This window comes from Pteropus medius, unplaced genomic scaffold (genome assembly GCF_902729225.1).
Source record: "Pteropus medius unplaced genomic scaffold, Ma_sr-lr_union100, whole genome shotgun sequence".
Lineage (NCBI taxonomy): Eukaryota > Metazoa > Chordata > Mammalia > Chiroptera > Pteropodidae > Pteropus > Pteropus medius.
Genome location: NW_024349800.1, coordinates 16,726,226 through 16,743,332, shown reverse-complemented (window position 1 = coordinate 16,743,332; position 17,107 = coordinate 16,726,226). Strand labels below are relative to the sequence as shown.

Sequence of the window (17,107 nt, the reverse complement as noted above, 5' to 3'; positions counted from 1 at the left end):
AACAAAAATAGAAAAGGCAGCTGCACCTTAGGAAGGTACAGAATAAGGTCCTATTGTTTTTAGAGTCCCCCCCACACATGGGGGGAAGGATTGTTAAACATGGAAGAATTTTTAATTCTTTCCTAATTTAAACAGTCTGTAACAACAATAAAATATGGCTTCTATCCTAACCTTCCTGTAAACACAACCAAGGTACAATAGTTTTAAAGCCATTATGCTCTGTGGTGTAAAGAAATTTCAAAATTAGGTCCTATTTTGTGGCTGTGATGAATTTGTGTATTCTTTTAGCACTAGGTATCCAAGGAAGATATTCTGAGTGCCTTCTGCACTGCTAAAAGCCTACCAAGCAACAGTAAGTAAATATAAATCTTCACAGCCCAAGTGCAGAAATTTTCATGATGCCTTTTATACTAAGCAATAGAACAGTAGGCCCTTAGTCTGAAATTTTAACAGAATTTGAACTTTGTTAATTTTTTTCTATATCAGCTATTAAGTATCCTATACATTGTTTTTTGTATTTAGATAATATTTATATTTAAATACCATAATAAACTCCTCAAAATTCTTTCAAGTTTATGTAATTTACACAGGCTCATATGAATGAAATTCATAAGATGAAAGTAAATTATTATAAGCCATACCTTCCATTCTTATTTTTAGGAACATTAGAATTTATTTCAATTAAGTTTTCCTGGTCCTGGTCTCTGTAGAGAAAAAAAAAGATGTACACACACACACACACACACACACACATATAACATACATATATACATATATAACATATATACACATATAATTTAGTTATACACACATAATTTAGTTACAATATTATTTTAGGAAATAAACAAATATTAGAATAAAAACTTCAAAAGTCAGTACATAATCTTAGACAAAAGCATTGTTGTATACGGATATGGGACACTGAAAATCTGACATTGAGCTATCGATCTGTACAACTCAAGTGTAAGAGCGTCGGTTATGTTACGAGAAAGCGATAAAGAACTAATTTTTTGGAAAGTTTTAGAAATCTGGTCTGAAAAGAAACAACTGATTGATATCCACATTCAGCTAACATTCATGAGTACTAACTTTGTGTCACAAAGTGTTTCCACATGGATTATCTCACTCAGATCTAGCATCTGGGGCTCAGAAAGACTAAGCGAATTTTCCAAGGTCAATTAACTAATTTGTAAAAGAGTCAAAAATTGGGGCCTAGCCACCTGTCCATCTAAAATCAATTCTTGGATATTTATTTAATTAGAGGCTAATTTCCAGCTTTTTTTTTAATTAGAGGCTAATTTCCAGCTTTTTGGATCACAGAAATATGAGAAATCAACCCAAAATCTGAATCAACAATTCATAATGTGCATAAATAAATGGGACAATTAAATTCTTAAATTTTAACACATTTTCAAGAGATATAATGTCATCTTTATTTATATATTAGTTATTTACAGTACATATTTGCTACTACACTGGTAGTTCTTGGTTGTTGTTTTTTTTTTAAATGAGTTTGGGAAAGCCTTTGTCATAAACCTTGTTTCCTGGGCAAGTTAGTTAACCTTTCTGAGATTACTTTTGTAAACTATGATAATAATATCTAATTTGATAAGGTTACAATGAGAATAAATGAGTTAATGTAAATAGAATTTATGGACATAATTACTATAGTTGTAGGTGAACTGGATAAGCATAAATAAATAATAGTTAATAGAAATGTAGTGACACAGCAGTGTAATACTTTACTATTAATTCCAAAATTTTGAGGAACTACCTTTTTATTTTTCTTTCTGCCCTAACTTTTCACATTGTTAGAATTAATTTCAGTTTTTAAAGCTCTCTTTTCTCCTGATCCTGAACAGTAGATTTAAATAAGCTTATTCTATAGAGGATCAGTGTATGGACTCTCACTCCAAATGTTAATATGGATAAGGATGAAAAATACTATAAAAATTTATCTTATATGTGGAAAATATTTAACGCTTTTTCTATATAACATACAAACCATCAATAGTTGACAAATCTGCAAATTAGGCAACATTCCATAGCTACACTTACACCTCACATTTAAAATATTAGCTGCACATTTTTGAAAATGTAAAACTTAGTTAAATTACCTCGTAGTGAGAATTATAATAGAAAATATGCCAATTAATATATGTAAAAAGTACAGGATTTCGAAAGTTACTCAGAAGTATCAAATCATTTGATTCTGTAGTCTTAATGATATAAAATTCAAAACTGACTTCCTCAGCCTAACTGCTAGCACTGTGTGAAGAATCCTCTTAGACCACATCCTTCAAACTCGGAAATGGAGACAGAAAGCTTTGCATTCGCCTAACCCCTGATGGTCCTTCACTATTTACTAGAGCCACCTTCTTGGCCTCAAGGGCCACCATAATATTTTAATAGCCTAGATTAAGTGATTTGCCCTTAATATTTTAATATAATACTTTACCAAATACTTGGAGAGTAATGGAGTAAAATTAAGTGGAGCCTCATGGTATTTCATGCCAAACAGAGATGGTTGGTGTGGTAAATAGTGAAAGATCACCAGGAAATGTGACTCTTGATAATTAGAATTTTGTCCTAGGAAATGATTCTCCCTCCATTGCTAACCTTGGATAAACTGAGTGCCATTTTTTTTTTTTAAAGAAGTTGATGGTTTTCATTACGACTTGAGAGCAGAGTCATATTACCAAGGCCTAACATGGCTTTGCACATAACAGCTGTTCCAAAAGTAGAAATTAAATTATATTAATTTAAATCCTTTTTCTCCTTCTCTGGGGAAATCTATTACTACCTTGCCTAGATGTGAGAAAAGACATTAAAGGGTCTCCAAGGGAAAGTTATTAGATTCTGAATCTTTAAGGCAGTCAGCTCTGTCCACATTCAGGTACATGGTGTGTGCCACGCCCATGTAGAAAAAGATCAGTAAAGCCAGTGATGGACATTTCGCCTCCATTTGTGCCAATCACCCTGAACCTGCCTACTTCACCCATAATTGCACATATTTCTTTCCTTTTTTATATAGCTCCCAATGCTGGATTTGTTTCCTTATTTTGGGATGCTGTTATAAGTTGAATTGTGCCCCCACTACATTCATATGTTGAAGTCCTAATGTCATTGTGTCAGAATGTGACATTATTTGGAGATAGGGTCTCTACAGAGATAATCAAGTTCAAATGAGGTATTAGGATGGGATCTAATCCAATATGACTGGTAGCCTTATAAGAAGAGAGATTTAGAGTTAGACACACAGAGATGGAAGACAGTGTAAAGACACAGAGTGAAGACAGTCTTCTATAAGCTGAGGAGAGAGGCCTAGAATAGATTCTTTCCTCTTGGCCTTCAGGAGGAACCAACCCTACTGACATCTTAATCTTGGACTTCTAGCCTCCAAAACTATAAGAAAATACATTTCCGTTTTAAGCTTTTAAGCCACACTGTCTGTGGTACTTGTTATGGCAGCCCTAGCAAACTAATACAGATCTGCTTCTGCCCTCACGACATGACTAGTTTCTCAGCCTAATGCTGGACATCCTCACTTCCTCTGGCACTGTCACTTCCGGCTGCTGCAGACAGTGAATCTTTGCTCTGCCTATACCTTTCCCCAACTCTACCTCTATCCTCCCACCTTCCCCTCTCCAGGACCCAAGTCTTTTTGGACCCTAGCTGTTGTGAGGGAAAGCAGAAATGGGTTTAAACCTGAGGAAAGAGGAGAAACTACAGTCTTAACAAATGTAATAACTACAAGTAGATAACTCAAAATTGGAACCTATGCATTCATGCCTTCAAAGAAGCACACTCCCAAAATGGTATAACTGAATCAGTAAATAAACTACATTATCAGTGATTTTATAGAATTTTTGTTGTTTTTTTAAACAGTATCACATATCAAGTTTGATAGAGTAGATTATAAGATTTTATTCTGAATAATCTATACTAACCTTTAAAGCAAAATAATAGAGCGTCCTCTAGTTGCTAGATGGGATGCTGTCCAATTCATGAATTATTTAATTAAAACCAATTAGATCTTCAAATTTACTGGTCTGATTTTGTTTTTTAACAGGTGTTAACAACCTTGATTTCCCCAGATGGTTACCCAATTGTCCCAACATCATTTATTGAGTAGTTCATCTTTTCTGCACTAACTTGAGATATCATCTTTATGGCATATTAAATTCTTAGACTTGAGTCTGTTTGTAAACATTCTGTTTTGTTCTCTTTATTTATATCCTAGTAACTATACTATATTATTGAAGGTATATAATATCTGTTAGGGCTCTATTATTTTTCTTTTTCAGAAATGTTCTCACTTATTTATTTTTTTCATATGAACTTTAGAATCTGATTGTCTAATTTTTAAAATCCTATTATTTCTATTTTTATCATGAAATATTTTAGAAAGAACCCCACTCCAATCTACACGCAATGCTTGGAACTTTTTCTCAGCATTTACCTCAGTGCTTAGCTGAGGGTAGAGGATTAAAATATCTCTTGGGTAAACAAATGGATTTTTAAAAAGCAAAATAAAAAGTTCCAAATTATGAAAAGTAAAAAAGGTGTATTTGCTTTGGTTATTCACCCTGACTGATGTCATCAGCTAGATCTGAAGATCCAATAAAAGAGAAGTTCAGATTGCTCATAAACTTCCTAGGCTGAACGATGTAAAAATAAATTTCATTCTTTAATTAAGACCACATTTATTACATCGTCTTTTACACTGCGGTAGAAGATGAAGAGCTGTGAGTCAAAGTGTGAAAAAAAGATTTTTATAGAAGCCCAGCCAAACACTTCAGGGTCATGCAAAGGCTTCATTTCAAACCCTTTTTGTGACAGTTGCAGTGGAAGGAAGACCTTATAATTCAATAGTTTTATGAACAGCTGGAATTAACTCCAAGAAAAATCACCAGTTCTCTGTGGATAAATGCTTTTAAAAAGTTAGCCATAGCAAATAAAACGCTTTCTTTATGTGGATTTCAAAATGTTTTGGAGAAAATATGAGTTGTTTTGTAGAGTCATAGCACAAATTTTGAATATAAGCATTTATTCATGTTATAATGTAATTTATTTTCCACTGTCCCTATTAAGGTATGTAACACTCCCTTACAGAGCAGATGAAGAGGAAAAAATGGAGATTCTAGGGACCAAGGTATTAGCGTCTCTTTTTTTATTAAATTTATTGAGGTGACATCAGTTAATAACATTATATGTTTCAAGTGTACAATTCTATAATTCATCATCTGTATATTGCATTGTATGCTCACCACTCAAGGTCTAATCTACTTTTGTCACCATCTATCTGACCCCCTTTAGTTATTGTCTATTATACAAGTTTTCCTAGGATAAGCTCTTTATGAGAGAAAGTTATCGGCTCACTCTCAACTGCTCTTCTGAGGGCGTGGGAGGTATTTATTAAAAGCCACAATATGTTTCTCTCTCTACAGCTTACTTAAATTACTTTTGTAAAGTATCAAACACATTTGCAAAATTAAGAGCCTTCATATAAAAATTTTACTATGGTACTTCTTTTCTGCCAAGAACTATATCTTAGGCATCAAGTTTTAGTTCAAAAGGAATATTTGTCTCTCTGAAAGGAATACAGAATACAGTGAGATAACTGGTATAGTTCTTCAGCTCTATTGACATTACAAAATAGGCCCAGCTTTACATATTCTTATAATAATTTTCAACGAAGGAGTCTTAAAGATTATATCTTAAATAAATTAACAGGTCCATAAAGAAATTGGGCCACTTAGGTATTTTAAATATAAGATGTAACCAAGATTTTAGTGGCTCTAATTCATCATGGTTCATTGAGATTATGTCACCAGCAAGAGATTGTCATTGGCTAAAGGAGACCATTTAGAAGATAGCAGATTTCTTCAGTCTGGTTTCACTTATGAGGGCTCAGAATGTTAGAGCTGGAAAGCAATAGGCTTTATCTAAGTGAGTGATTATAAAGCCTTGATTAGTTTGAGATTTAGCCTTTAATTCGCAGAATATTTATTAAGAACCTAATATGTGCCACACATTGCGATATGCACTGTGGATAAAGAAATGAACAAGACAGATTCAATCTTACTATTAAAAATCCTATAATTTAAGAAAGATGATTAAATAATAATTTCCTCTAAGATACAAAAGCTATGGGACAGAAAGGATAGAAACCTTGAGAACATTTGGAAGGACCGGTTGTAGATGTGGTAGGGGTGAGGGAGCATATGGGGTTTTCTAGAGCCTGAGAGAGCGATGCCTAAGCTGAGACCTGAAGGATAAGTAGAAGTTAATCACTTAATAGGGATGAAGAAGGAATGAGGAGTGTGCGCAAGTCAGGGTGTTCGGGTGAGCTTTGCTCGTGAAAGGAACGTAATAGAGAATGTGGTGAGAAGGCCTGAGGGAGGCAGGATGGGGTGGGCTTCAGGAACCGGGTAAAGGAGTACGGCCATTACCCAATGGAAATGGGAAGCCGCTGCAAGAATTAATCAGAAAAATGACATGATCATATTTGTTTTAGAAATATCACTCTATAGTGTGGCAGATGGATTGAAGGGCAGAAGGTACAACAAGCAGCAGAGGGATCACTTAGGAGACTGAACTGTAATCTAGACTATAGTAGTTCAGCGGGTGATGAAGTACCCATGTTCCTGAAATAATTAGGAGAAGCATCCAAGGTGATTTATGGATTACGGGAATGAAGCATTGGAAAGAGTCAACGTTGCCCACTCCCCATCTCCCGCTTTATGTTTTGAGTAGAAATATGAGAACTATGTAATAGAAAAATAAGAAGGAACTCTTCTCTTGTTGGAATACAAAATCTTTGCAGTATGTCTTAGCAAATAAGAAACCCTTAAAAAGATGGACGTATAATACCACAAATAGTTCAGAATATTTTTTACTATTTCAGATAAAGGGTGCTTTTTCTAACTCTAAAGGCCTAAGTATCACTAGATACTTTTCAATATTCATTTGGGAGCAGCAGTTTATAGGCCACAAATAATTGAATCTCTCTTTAAATCTCTTAATTCTAAAACTAAAAGCCATGCAGTTTCTCTCTGAACAAATGAAAATTCTGTGCACATCTGCGTTTGTTCAGGTTGTTGTGTTCCCGGAGGGAGCTCAGGGACACCTACTTACATTCTGATCGATGACTGAAGTTTATTCCGCCCCTAACTGTGAATTGAATATACAGCTGCTGGAAATGTCAGCAAAGTCATGTAAAAAGAACTCTGATTCACTGCTGTTACACTATTAAATAATCAGTGTTCATGTCACATTGAATTGGATGTAAAAGTGCCTGATGGCTGTTATTCCCACTGGGAGGCACTTTAAAATGCCCCCACTCTTTACCTACTATAATCAAATGGAAGCATAGCTATTTTATAGATATAGGTAGTGGAACCAATTGAATAAAGTCACTATTTTTTCAAATAAGTGGCTTAGTTGTTGGTTTTTTGTTTTTTGGTTTTTTTCTTCAACATCCAAGCTGATTACCATCGAATCTGTGTAGCTACTAAAGAATCACCAGACAGCACTTAGGTTACATTTGGGGAGCAAGCTGCCGACTGAAAACGACATGATAGCCAATATTTTTAAAATTTTTAATAGTAACGCTACCTGTATAAGGAGAATGTCTTCTTTTTGTAGATATTTTATTAGGAGTTGTTGAAATAAAAACTATCTTTTTATAAAATTAACTTCTTCTAATAAACAAAAGGCCAAACTTTTATGAGAAAGTTACCATCATCAATATTAGCACATTTGCTAGAGGTCGGGAAGGAGAAGGAAGTTCGAAGAAGGAAAGAGGGAGGGAGGGAGGAGGGGAGGGGAGAGAGAGTAAGAGTTCGTTATACAGAATCGTCCAGAGGGACGAATTGGCTACAGTAGCCACTGTTAGTTATTCTGCATGTGGTTATTAAATCTAATCACTTCCAACATGGTCGGAAACCTCCTAAAACTGTTAATAATAAGAAAATCTGCACCAACTGATACCTCTATGAAGAAATGATTCTACTTAACAAAGATATATCTGTATGATTATCAGTGGCTGGGTCGACACCAAAAGTCTGCTGTTATTTCAACTATTAGAAAACCTCTATGAGATAAGTACTTTCTCTCCTCCCTCTCATTTTAACAATAATTTTCTAGAATAAATGTATCTCATTGTAGTCTTTTAACTGCGGGGGTGGGAGAGGAATTAGAAGGGAAGGGACTGTAAGTAGATAAAGAATGGAAAGAAGAGAATCAAGGTTGTTTCAGTCAGATTTTTTTTTTCTTCTAGGTAGTGATATCAGAAGGACTTACGCTTAGATCCAGGATGTGTTTTCTTTCTTGATAAGGTCATTTTATATCTTTGAGCTATAGTTTCCTCTTTTATAATGTAGGGTATATGAATATATTTCTCATAGGGTTGTAGTGAGGACTAAATTTCTATAAGTTGCCAGTCACACCATAGGTGCTCAACAAATGCTACTCTCTAAGTAATAAGGGCTTTTCGACCACCTTTGTACTTCCTGCTTCAGAGACCCAAACATCATGATAAAAACATGCACATAGAAAAAGCACTAATGTAAAATAGAAACTAGGAGACATAAGAGCTAGGTCGATGAGTGTAACACACTGTCCTCCTTCTCCCCGTAGGTTCAGACCATGTTTCCTGTGTCAATTTTTCACCTCAGAATATTGAGACTATGATTCCCAGCTACATATTTATTATGATAAAATTTCAGGTCAGCAGAACAATTTTGACTTCTAATGCAATGCGCTCTGGTGCATTATCTATTCTCTATTAATAAAACACTTTAGGTGAATGATATGACATAAAGATAGTAGATTATAAGATATTTGCAGAATTCAAAATGGAAATTCAAAGTTAAAATCTGCCTTAATATTTTGTGAGCCCCCACTAGCTGTGGTCTGTAATTTTGAAGACCCTGAATATCCTTTCCAATTCTCTATAAGTATCTCTGTAAACCATCAGTTTGGTTCAACTTCTCCATAATATTTTTTTTCTTATTGAATTTCAATCATGTTTCATTTCAGTCCTGATACTCTATTTCCTATAGACAACAACACTAAGTTGTCTTAGTGCAAATAAGAAATACAGAACTGAGTCTAAAATTTTGCAGTTGATTCCAGAAGAGTGCAACATGTTTCCTTGAAAAGACTGAGAGAGAGAGAGAGAGAGAGATTGGAGGGAGGGAGGGAGGAAGGAAGGGAGGAAGGAAGGAAGGCAGGAAAGGCAGGCAGGAAGGGCAGGAAGGCAGGCAGGCAGGCAGGCAGGCAGGAAGGCAGGCAGGAAGGCAGCAGGCGGTGAAGGCAGAAGGGAGCAGCAGGAAGGAAGGCAGAAGGAAGGCAGGAAGGCAGGCAGGCAGGCAGGTGCAGGCAGGCAGGAAGGCAGAAGGTGTTGCAGAAGGAAGGCAGGAAGGAAGGCAGGAAGGCAGGAAGGCAGAAGGGCAGGAAGGCAGGAAGGCAGGAAGGCAGGAAGGCATAGAAGGAAAAGAAAAGAAAAGAAAGGAAGAAAAAGAAAAAAAAATACCTAACAAAGAATTTCGAGAACATGTTAAAATAGGCAAAGTCACTTACCTCTCTGTATTTCTGAGAGCTGAAGGTTTCACTTTAATAAGATTGTCCAAGTCTTGGCTATTTAAAAGAGAAAAATAAATTCAGATTAGTGATAGGTTTTTTTGTTGTGCTAGTTCAATAAAGCAACATTATAAATCTACTCTACCCAGAGACAACAGACAGATGAAAACGTAAAATGATAGCTTTTATATGATTACCTCTGATTGTTTCTGATTGCTGCGGGATTCACTTTGATGAAGTTATCGAGATCCTGGTTTCTTGAAACAGAAAAATGAGAAAAGATTGCTGATTAATTATAGAGTTCTTTTGATAAGATCATTAAGGTTATAAATTTGCTTAAAATAATGATAAAACAAAATATTCTTCCTGACTAAAGCACAAAAATTATTATAGTCCTATTACCTTTGGTTGTTGGTGAGAGCTTCAGGATTCACTTTGATGAGCTTATCAATATCTTGATTCCTTTAAGTGGAAAAAAAAATAAAAGCAGCTAGGTTAGAGACAGTAAGAGTTTAAGTTGGTTGGAAATAGGAAAAAAGGGTTTGTTATCTTATTTAGTTTGAGATGTATTGGTTTGGCTTTGAACAGCCTTGAAATACATTTCCTAACTAATCCAGAGGACAATGAATTATGCTGGATAAGAAGAAAAATTATTCTGATTTCACTCACTTTCTTGCCAGAGTATATCTACCAGGGCATACTGGCTAAGTGTTCACTGCATCCATCTGGTGATTAACATCTTTTCAGTCTGGAATGTTTTCACATGGTGGAGAGACAAACAGATTCTAACATCCTCATTATTTAAAAAATCATATTCAGCAACTAAATGTATATATTTTTAAAAATAATAAACTCTAAAATTGGAATTACACTTAACATAAGGTTTCAAAGAGAGTTTCAGCAACCCATTGAAATTGAGTTTTCTTTCCTTTATGATGATTAAAAAGCCAAATTAAATCAGCTGTTCATGGTCAAATTAGTTACATACTCTGAAAACTGTATAATTCCTACTTGAAGTCCCACCAGTTTCTTTTCCCAGTAGCAGAACAATATTTCCTCCCACGTGGTTTGCTGTCATTTACTGCCTCAGTATATACCTCGTTTCAAGGGTTAGACAGTTGTAATTTTTTCCAATTGTCCCTCTAAACCCCTTCCTAATATGTATTCAGAGAAATACAATAGCCTGCCATGGCAAGAAATCACAGGACTGAAAACATCTGCTTTCTACCATCTTAGACAGCAACCTGCTTGTATCTCTTTTCACCCAATGACTCTTTTGCATCATATAAAAATAAAATACATTCTACTCATCAAAAATAATGATGCGAGGTTAGAAACTGAAGGGGAGCTATTTAGAGGTTAATTATCAAAAAAGTGTGAGAAAGGTCTGTGGTCTCCCCCAGTCCTAAACAATGTCAGAGGATGCGCTTCCCAGCTCATGGATTCACTCGCTTTGATCTCTTCATAATCATTCTCAGATCTCTGTGGTAGACAGAAAGCCCTTAACCAAATTTTCAGTTTTGAATTATCTTCAATAATAATATTCTCGAATAAAGATAATCAATTGATACCTATGAAAGTTATTTAAGGAATGGTTAACACATAAAAACTATCCAAAATATAATGTCCTTTCATATATTGATTGCATAATCTGTCATGAGCTAAACTGTGCCTGAAAGACAACAATCTTTAAAATTAGGTTTACGTACTATATTAGAAGAAAGAATTCAAAGACTAAAATTGTGTAGAGGAGATAATATATTCATAAGCCACAACCTTTCAATAAATAAAATTAATCACAAACATGAGACCTTCCATTTTCACTGTTCTTCCATTTTCACATAGAAAATTTGATTTATCCAACAACCTAAAACAGTCACATTTAAATTGTTTCATAAAGCCCATTAAGAAATATATTTTACATTACAGCCCAATACTCTCTTTTCAGATAGATACAGACATGCATAATAAAACATAAATTTCATCAAATAATACCCTTGCTGCATAAGAACTCATATTTTCTACTCTATTTAATTCATTTTATTTAATTGGGGAAAAATACTGATTGCCACTCATTATATTAATTACAAGACCCTTTAATGGGTTGCAACTCACAGTTTGAAAAACACTAACCTAGAAAACAAAAATGTATGCTGTGTTCTCTAACTACTCCTAAAAAGACAATACTGTGTGTTAATGATGTTTAAGTAGTAACTATAAGATGATGAAATTCACTTTTGAATTCTTAGTAACAGTTCTAAATTGCCTTGATTGTGGGCATCATGCAATTTATCTCGATGAATTAGAAACAACAGATTTATAGACTATTTTTGAGGCCCTGGATCCCCGCAAACACAGGAATTTTATATCTAAAATTTATCCAGAAAAAATGTAATATTTTTTCTACCCATTACTGCTTTCATTTATTTTGCTTTAAGGATATAGTAAAGAGACACATCAGAATATTTAGGTATTATTTATAGTTTAAAAGCGGTAAATGCTTTGCAGTCATTTGCACATTTGTGCAATTGTCAACTATGAAGTAATCATTCAAGTGACACTGAAAAGCAGTAAAGGATGCCTCTGGGCTGTCCCATACATAGAAAGAACAACGATCCTAGCTTTACGGCCTCTACTATTTCCTGAGATGCTCAATTAACTTGCATTTATTTTAAGATCAAAATCTGTGTGCTATAGTTTAAAGAACAGTTGTTGGCTTGAAGTTAGAATTACTCACAGAAGACTAAGAGATTTTTGACTCTGGCCTCAGTATTCTCATCTGAAAAATGAGGAGACTGGACTAAATCATCTCTAAGACTCTGCTTATTTCCACTGTCTTCTACTCCTAGGAATCTATGATTATGAAATTTTCTGCCTGTTTATTAAATTAGCTATTCAATGCCTCTTTTTCTTTTTAAATGCAATGCACTGACAATGCATTCTATATTCAGCAAGCAATACACGAGTGTTCCAAAATGTAATATATTAAATTGACAACCTATTATTGTCTTGGAGTAAAATCTCTGTGTCCCTGGTACATAATTAGCTTTAATCTATGATAATTGCCTGCTGTTAATAAGATTGAGTATGTCTACTGAATTCTCTTTTTGGTGCCTATGGCCTATATAATTATATAGTGTGCAACTAATGATACCTAGTTTTAAGCTTCAAACCCAGTAGGTGCTCAATAATTATTCACTGCCTTACAGATCACAGAACTACTATCATTCTTCCACTAGTTTTCTCTGTGACCCTGATCAAATCACCTAAACTTTGAGTCGTGATTTCCTCTTCTGTAAATTGAATAGGTTCAACAGAAACAGGTTTTCAAAATTGTTCAGACTTAACTGGGCTATGAGTTCTCTGAGGTTCCACCTCTAAAATGTTGCAATTTTTATATGTACCAACGAAATTCAAGAAGAAAAATCATGAAAACATTCTTTAGATATCATACATATACCATATATATATACGCAGTGTATAATGCCATAAAAATCTTCATATAACCAGAAACAAAAAGTGAATTTCATCATCTTACAGATACTACTTAAAAAAATCACCAATTTTAGGTCCATAACTTTTCTGGGAGCAGCACACCATTTAAAAAACAGTGAATCTCATAAAATTTTCACAAAGAACCAGAAAATACAATTCACAAACAAGGTGAATGATATTTGCTGGTGATGAGTCTAATGAAGTATCTAGGTCTTTTAAAAATTATTATCAATAAATTTCAATCAATTCCAGAGATATAAACAGCTACATAAACAGCACACAGACTAGCTATGTTCCTCCCCCGTCACTTCCTTCAGTTGCTTTACTTGATGCTGAAAGAAGTGGAGCTGCCACCATATTTTTTTTCAACCGCCTTCCTTTCTTGCTTTTAACAAATGGTTAGATATCTAAGTTTCCAGGGACATAAAAAATTTTGATGATTTTTTTAAGTCTTATATTCAATTTGTAAATAGAATGAGTGTAAGTCAAATGAATCAAAAACATCTTTCTCTTACCCAGCCATGTTTTTGACAGCTTTGGGGCTTACATTGATAAGTTCGTCAAGACCTTGTTCATTGCTAAAACGAACAAACAAACAAAAAAGATCAAATTCAGTTAGAAGTCAGCAAATTTTATGGCTGGCATTTTCACTTTTGACATTTGTGAATCATTCAATGGAATTCTAGATAAAAAATGATAAATTTATTGAGTTTCTGCTTTATATACATTAGTTATCTTTTTTTAAATCCTCAAAACAAACTAGTAAAGTATATGTTACCATCCCCCCTTTATTAAAAAAGAAACTGAATGTCAGAGAAGTTAAGACACTCCTTTGGGCCAGGTACCTAAGAAGTGACTGAGGATGAATCAGAATTGAAACCATGGCAACTAGATCTCATATCCCATGTTTCCTGCTAATACCTTCATCTCTCTATGTTCACAATGGTTTCTCACATGTGCACAGTGCTTTTCACTAATAATATCTTCACAAGAATTGAGAGGTAGTTTGGAGTTACTTTGCATGCTTTTCTTAACCTTTGTTCCAGGTCGTAACTTTTCAAGAAGACAGAAGCAAATTCAATGTCACGCAAAAATATTCTAATCAAGAATAAGAATGTTATGTCATCAATTTTCTTAGCACTCATTTTTAAATTAATCTTTTAATTTTCGTGAAGGAGTAAAATGCCAATATTCTTTGGTTTATTTAGTTTTATAAGCATAATTTATTATCTATAAAATTACAGTAATAACTAGTTATACTATTGTATTGAATTCCTCAAGTAGTAATTATACAGACGTAGCCTCAATATGATCATTCTAAACAATATTATAATGAAATAAATGGAAGCAATAATAAAAATAACCAATACAGGGTTACTACACAACAAATCAATTCGTTCCCTTTTTTTTTTTTCATATCCTCTTTCAAAATATCTTTAGCCAAATAATTAATCTCATTTTTTGGCATAAATTGGAGACTTGCTCAGGAGTCTTGAATTATCTTAATAAGCTTACCTTTTGTTTGCTGAAGGGGTTACTTTGATAAGATTGTTCAGATCTTGGTTCCTGAAACAATGTTGTAAGTTTCAGTAGCTGGTCAAATCAACTAAAATCAATAATAACTTGTATACTTTTTTCTACCTTGCTATTTAATTAAATGATTGTTGCTAATTTAAAACTTCATCACTACTTGAATTCTCTTTTTAGCCCATGGAAATATAGATTGCTACTATCAATTCATTTCTTACATAATTATGTATACATGAAAATTTATTTCCATTTTATTCTTATTTCTTTCAAGATAACTTCAAATTTAAATTACTCATAAACTTCTTATTTTCCATATTACATTTTGCAGTAGAATTAGAATATATTTTTTATATTATTATTATTGCCTGGGAGCATGCAGATAAACTTTTTAAAAAATAAATTATTTATTTAAATTAGTTTCAAGTATACAGTACATTGATTAGACATCTATATAGTTCATGAAATGATCCCTCAATTGTTCCCTCCCTCTACTGGCCAATATTTTTGAAAGTTGGAATAGACAAGAGAAAAATATAAAATAGCTCATTTCCATGTGTTCCTTATTTCCCTCCCCTCTCCTCCAAAAAAAAAAAAAAAAAGTTATTTCCTGATTCTAAGGTACGTAGGTGATATACCTGACACAAATATATAGCATTGAAGCTGCTCCAAGATATAAATCAAATCACTTTAGAATCACACTTCCTGTAATACTAAATCAGAACGAGTAAGACTTCAAATTATATAACTTGTTTTTATTCTAAACACTCAAATAGGCAATCTTAGCTCTAAAGAGACATTTCTATTATTACACTGGGCTCTCATACAAACCCTAATATCAAAAGGCCTGAACAAGAAGCCTAATTTGATATACTTCATTATGGGACAATATGTTATATATGCTAAAGAAAAAAAAAAGATCAGAAAGTCTTATATCACTTAACTAATTTCTAGGATTAACCCACAAACTCATTTTATCATGTGCATATCTCCCCATGTACATTATGTTAAACTATATGGAATTGTCATTTGGTGAGTCACATACAGTTGACTGTCATAATTTCATGAGGTTCAATATAATAGAATAATTTCTTTGGTATCTTCTTTGAATTAAACATTGAATGGTGCTATGGGGACTCAACAATGAAGAAAAAAATTGTACCAGCAACAATAATACCAATAGATACTGTCTAACAAGTACTTGAACACTGCATACTTTACAAGCTTGATCTTATCAAATTTTTCTAGCGACTTATGAAGAAAATAACTCTTACAATCCCCATTTTACAGATAAAGAAGCTGAGGCTTAAAGAAGATTACACTATTTGTCCAAAATCATATGGCTAGTAAGTGTTCTCTGAACTCAAAAAATTCATTATGACGTGAAAGAGATGGACACATGACCTAATGCAATATAAGGTAGGATGTGGGCACTAAAACAGAGGCTCAAACACTGCATGGGAAAGTTCGTATGATTAAGGACATCTTTAGCTTTACGAACTAAGTGTTCTTGGAAGAGGACCAATGAAGATCTATCTTTCAATGAATCTTAATGGAAGCAATAATAAAAATAACCAATACAGGGTTACTACACAATATAAAGTAATATAAAGTATTATATGGTCTCTAGATTCAGTATCTGACCCTCAAACAATGACAATAATGTTATGCTCTCTTTCAGCGATAAAAAAACTAAGGACAATTTAGCATTAAATATTCAGATAAAAGAGTGATAAAATTTGGGGGTAACCATAAAGTGAATGAAAATATATGCAAACTGGGGGCACGGGAAGCAGGCTATGCTTTATTGGAAGCTATCCCAATTACATTCAGAATTAATCTTTCTCTCCCATCCACATATAATATTATCTTGCCAGGGGTCAGCAAACTATGGTCTTCAAGCTAAATCTAGGGTGCAATCTAGTTTTGTAAAAAAAGTTTTATTGGAACAAAGCCATACCCATTCATTTACAATGTACTGCTCTATGGCTGCCAGTTGACTAGTTAAAACAGAAACTGTTTTGGCCCTCTCAAACCTAAAATATTTACTGTCTAGACCTTTAAGCAAAAGTTGCTTACCGCTGGTCTAGCCTGAGAAACTTTATACGATAGAGCTATATAGTATAAAAAATTGGAGAACATTCCTATATACAAAGAAAGATAGAAAATCTGTCAGAAAGCAGATGTATGCCTTAGTAACTTTTGTATTTAACTCATGTTCAAACTAACAGCAATATATGTTTATAGCTTCACGATTCTGTCATGTCTCTCTACTTACCTAACATGGCATGCCTTAGAGAAAATTCTTTTATAAAAAACAAATGTCATTCTTTGTATTCCTTATTATTTCAATGAACCAAGAATAATTTTTTTTAAAATAACCCCCCAACTTTAGGAAGTGTTTGGGTGGTAGACAGTAAGAGGAGAGGGAATAAATAAATAAAGGAGAAAGACCGCAGGAGACGTTTTCTTCACGTGAAGACCTTGTTTAGACTGC

The 17,107-nt window shown here is 33.7% G+C and overlaps 1 protein-coding gene across 11 annotated transcripts in view; it reads right to left on the bottom strand.

Moving 5' to 3' along the window:
* SCEL (sciellin) overlaps nucleotides 1-17,107 on the bottom strand; it is a 113,760-nt gene that overhangs the window by 15,869 nt on the left and 80,784 nt on the right. For 10 of the 11 annotated variants that reach the window (XM_039886920.1, XM_039886917.1, XM_039886918.1 and 7 more), the window contains 6 exons: nucleotides 14,599-14,649; nucleotides 13,599-13,661; nucleotides 9,991-10,050; nucleotides 9,786-9,845; nucleotides 9,589-9,645; nucleotides 642-704 (listed from right to left, as the gene is read on the bottom strand). In XM_039886920.1, the coding sequence (XP_039742854.1) occupies nucleotides 642-704; nucleotides 9,589-9,645; nucleotides 9,786-9,845; nucleotides 9,991-10,050; nucleotides 13,599-13,661; nucleotides 14,599-14,649 (354 nt within the window). The remainder of the gene's footprint in view (nucleotides 1-641; nucleotides 705-9,588; nucleotides 9,646-9,785; nucleotides 9,846-9,990; nucleotides 10,051-13,598; nucleotides 13,662-14,598; nucleotides 14,650-17,107) is intronic. The other variant, XM_039886925.1, reaches the window with a different exon arrangement.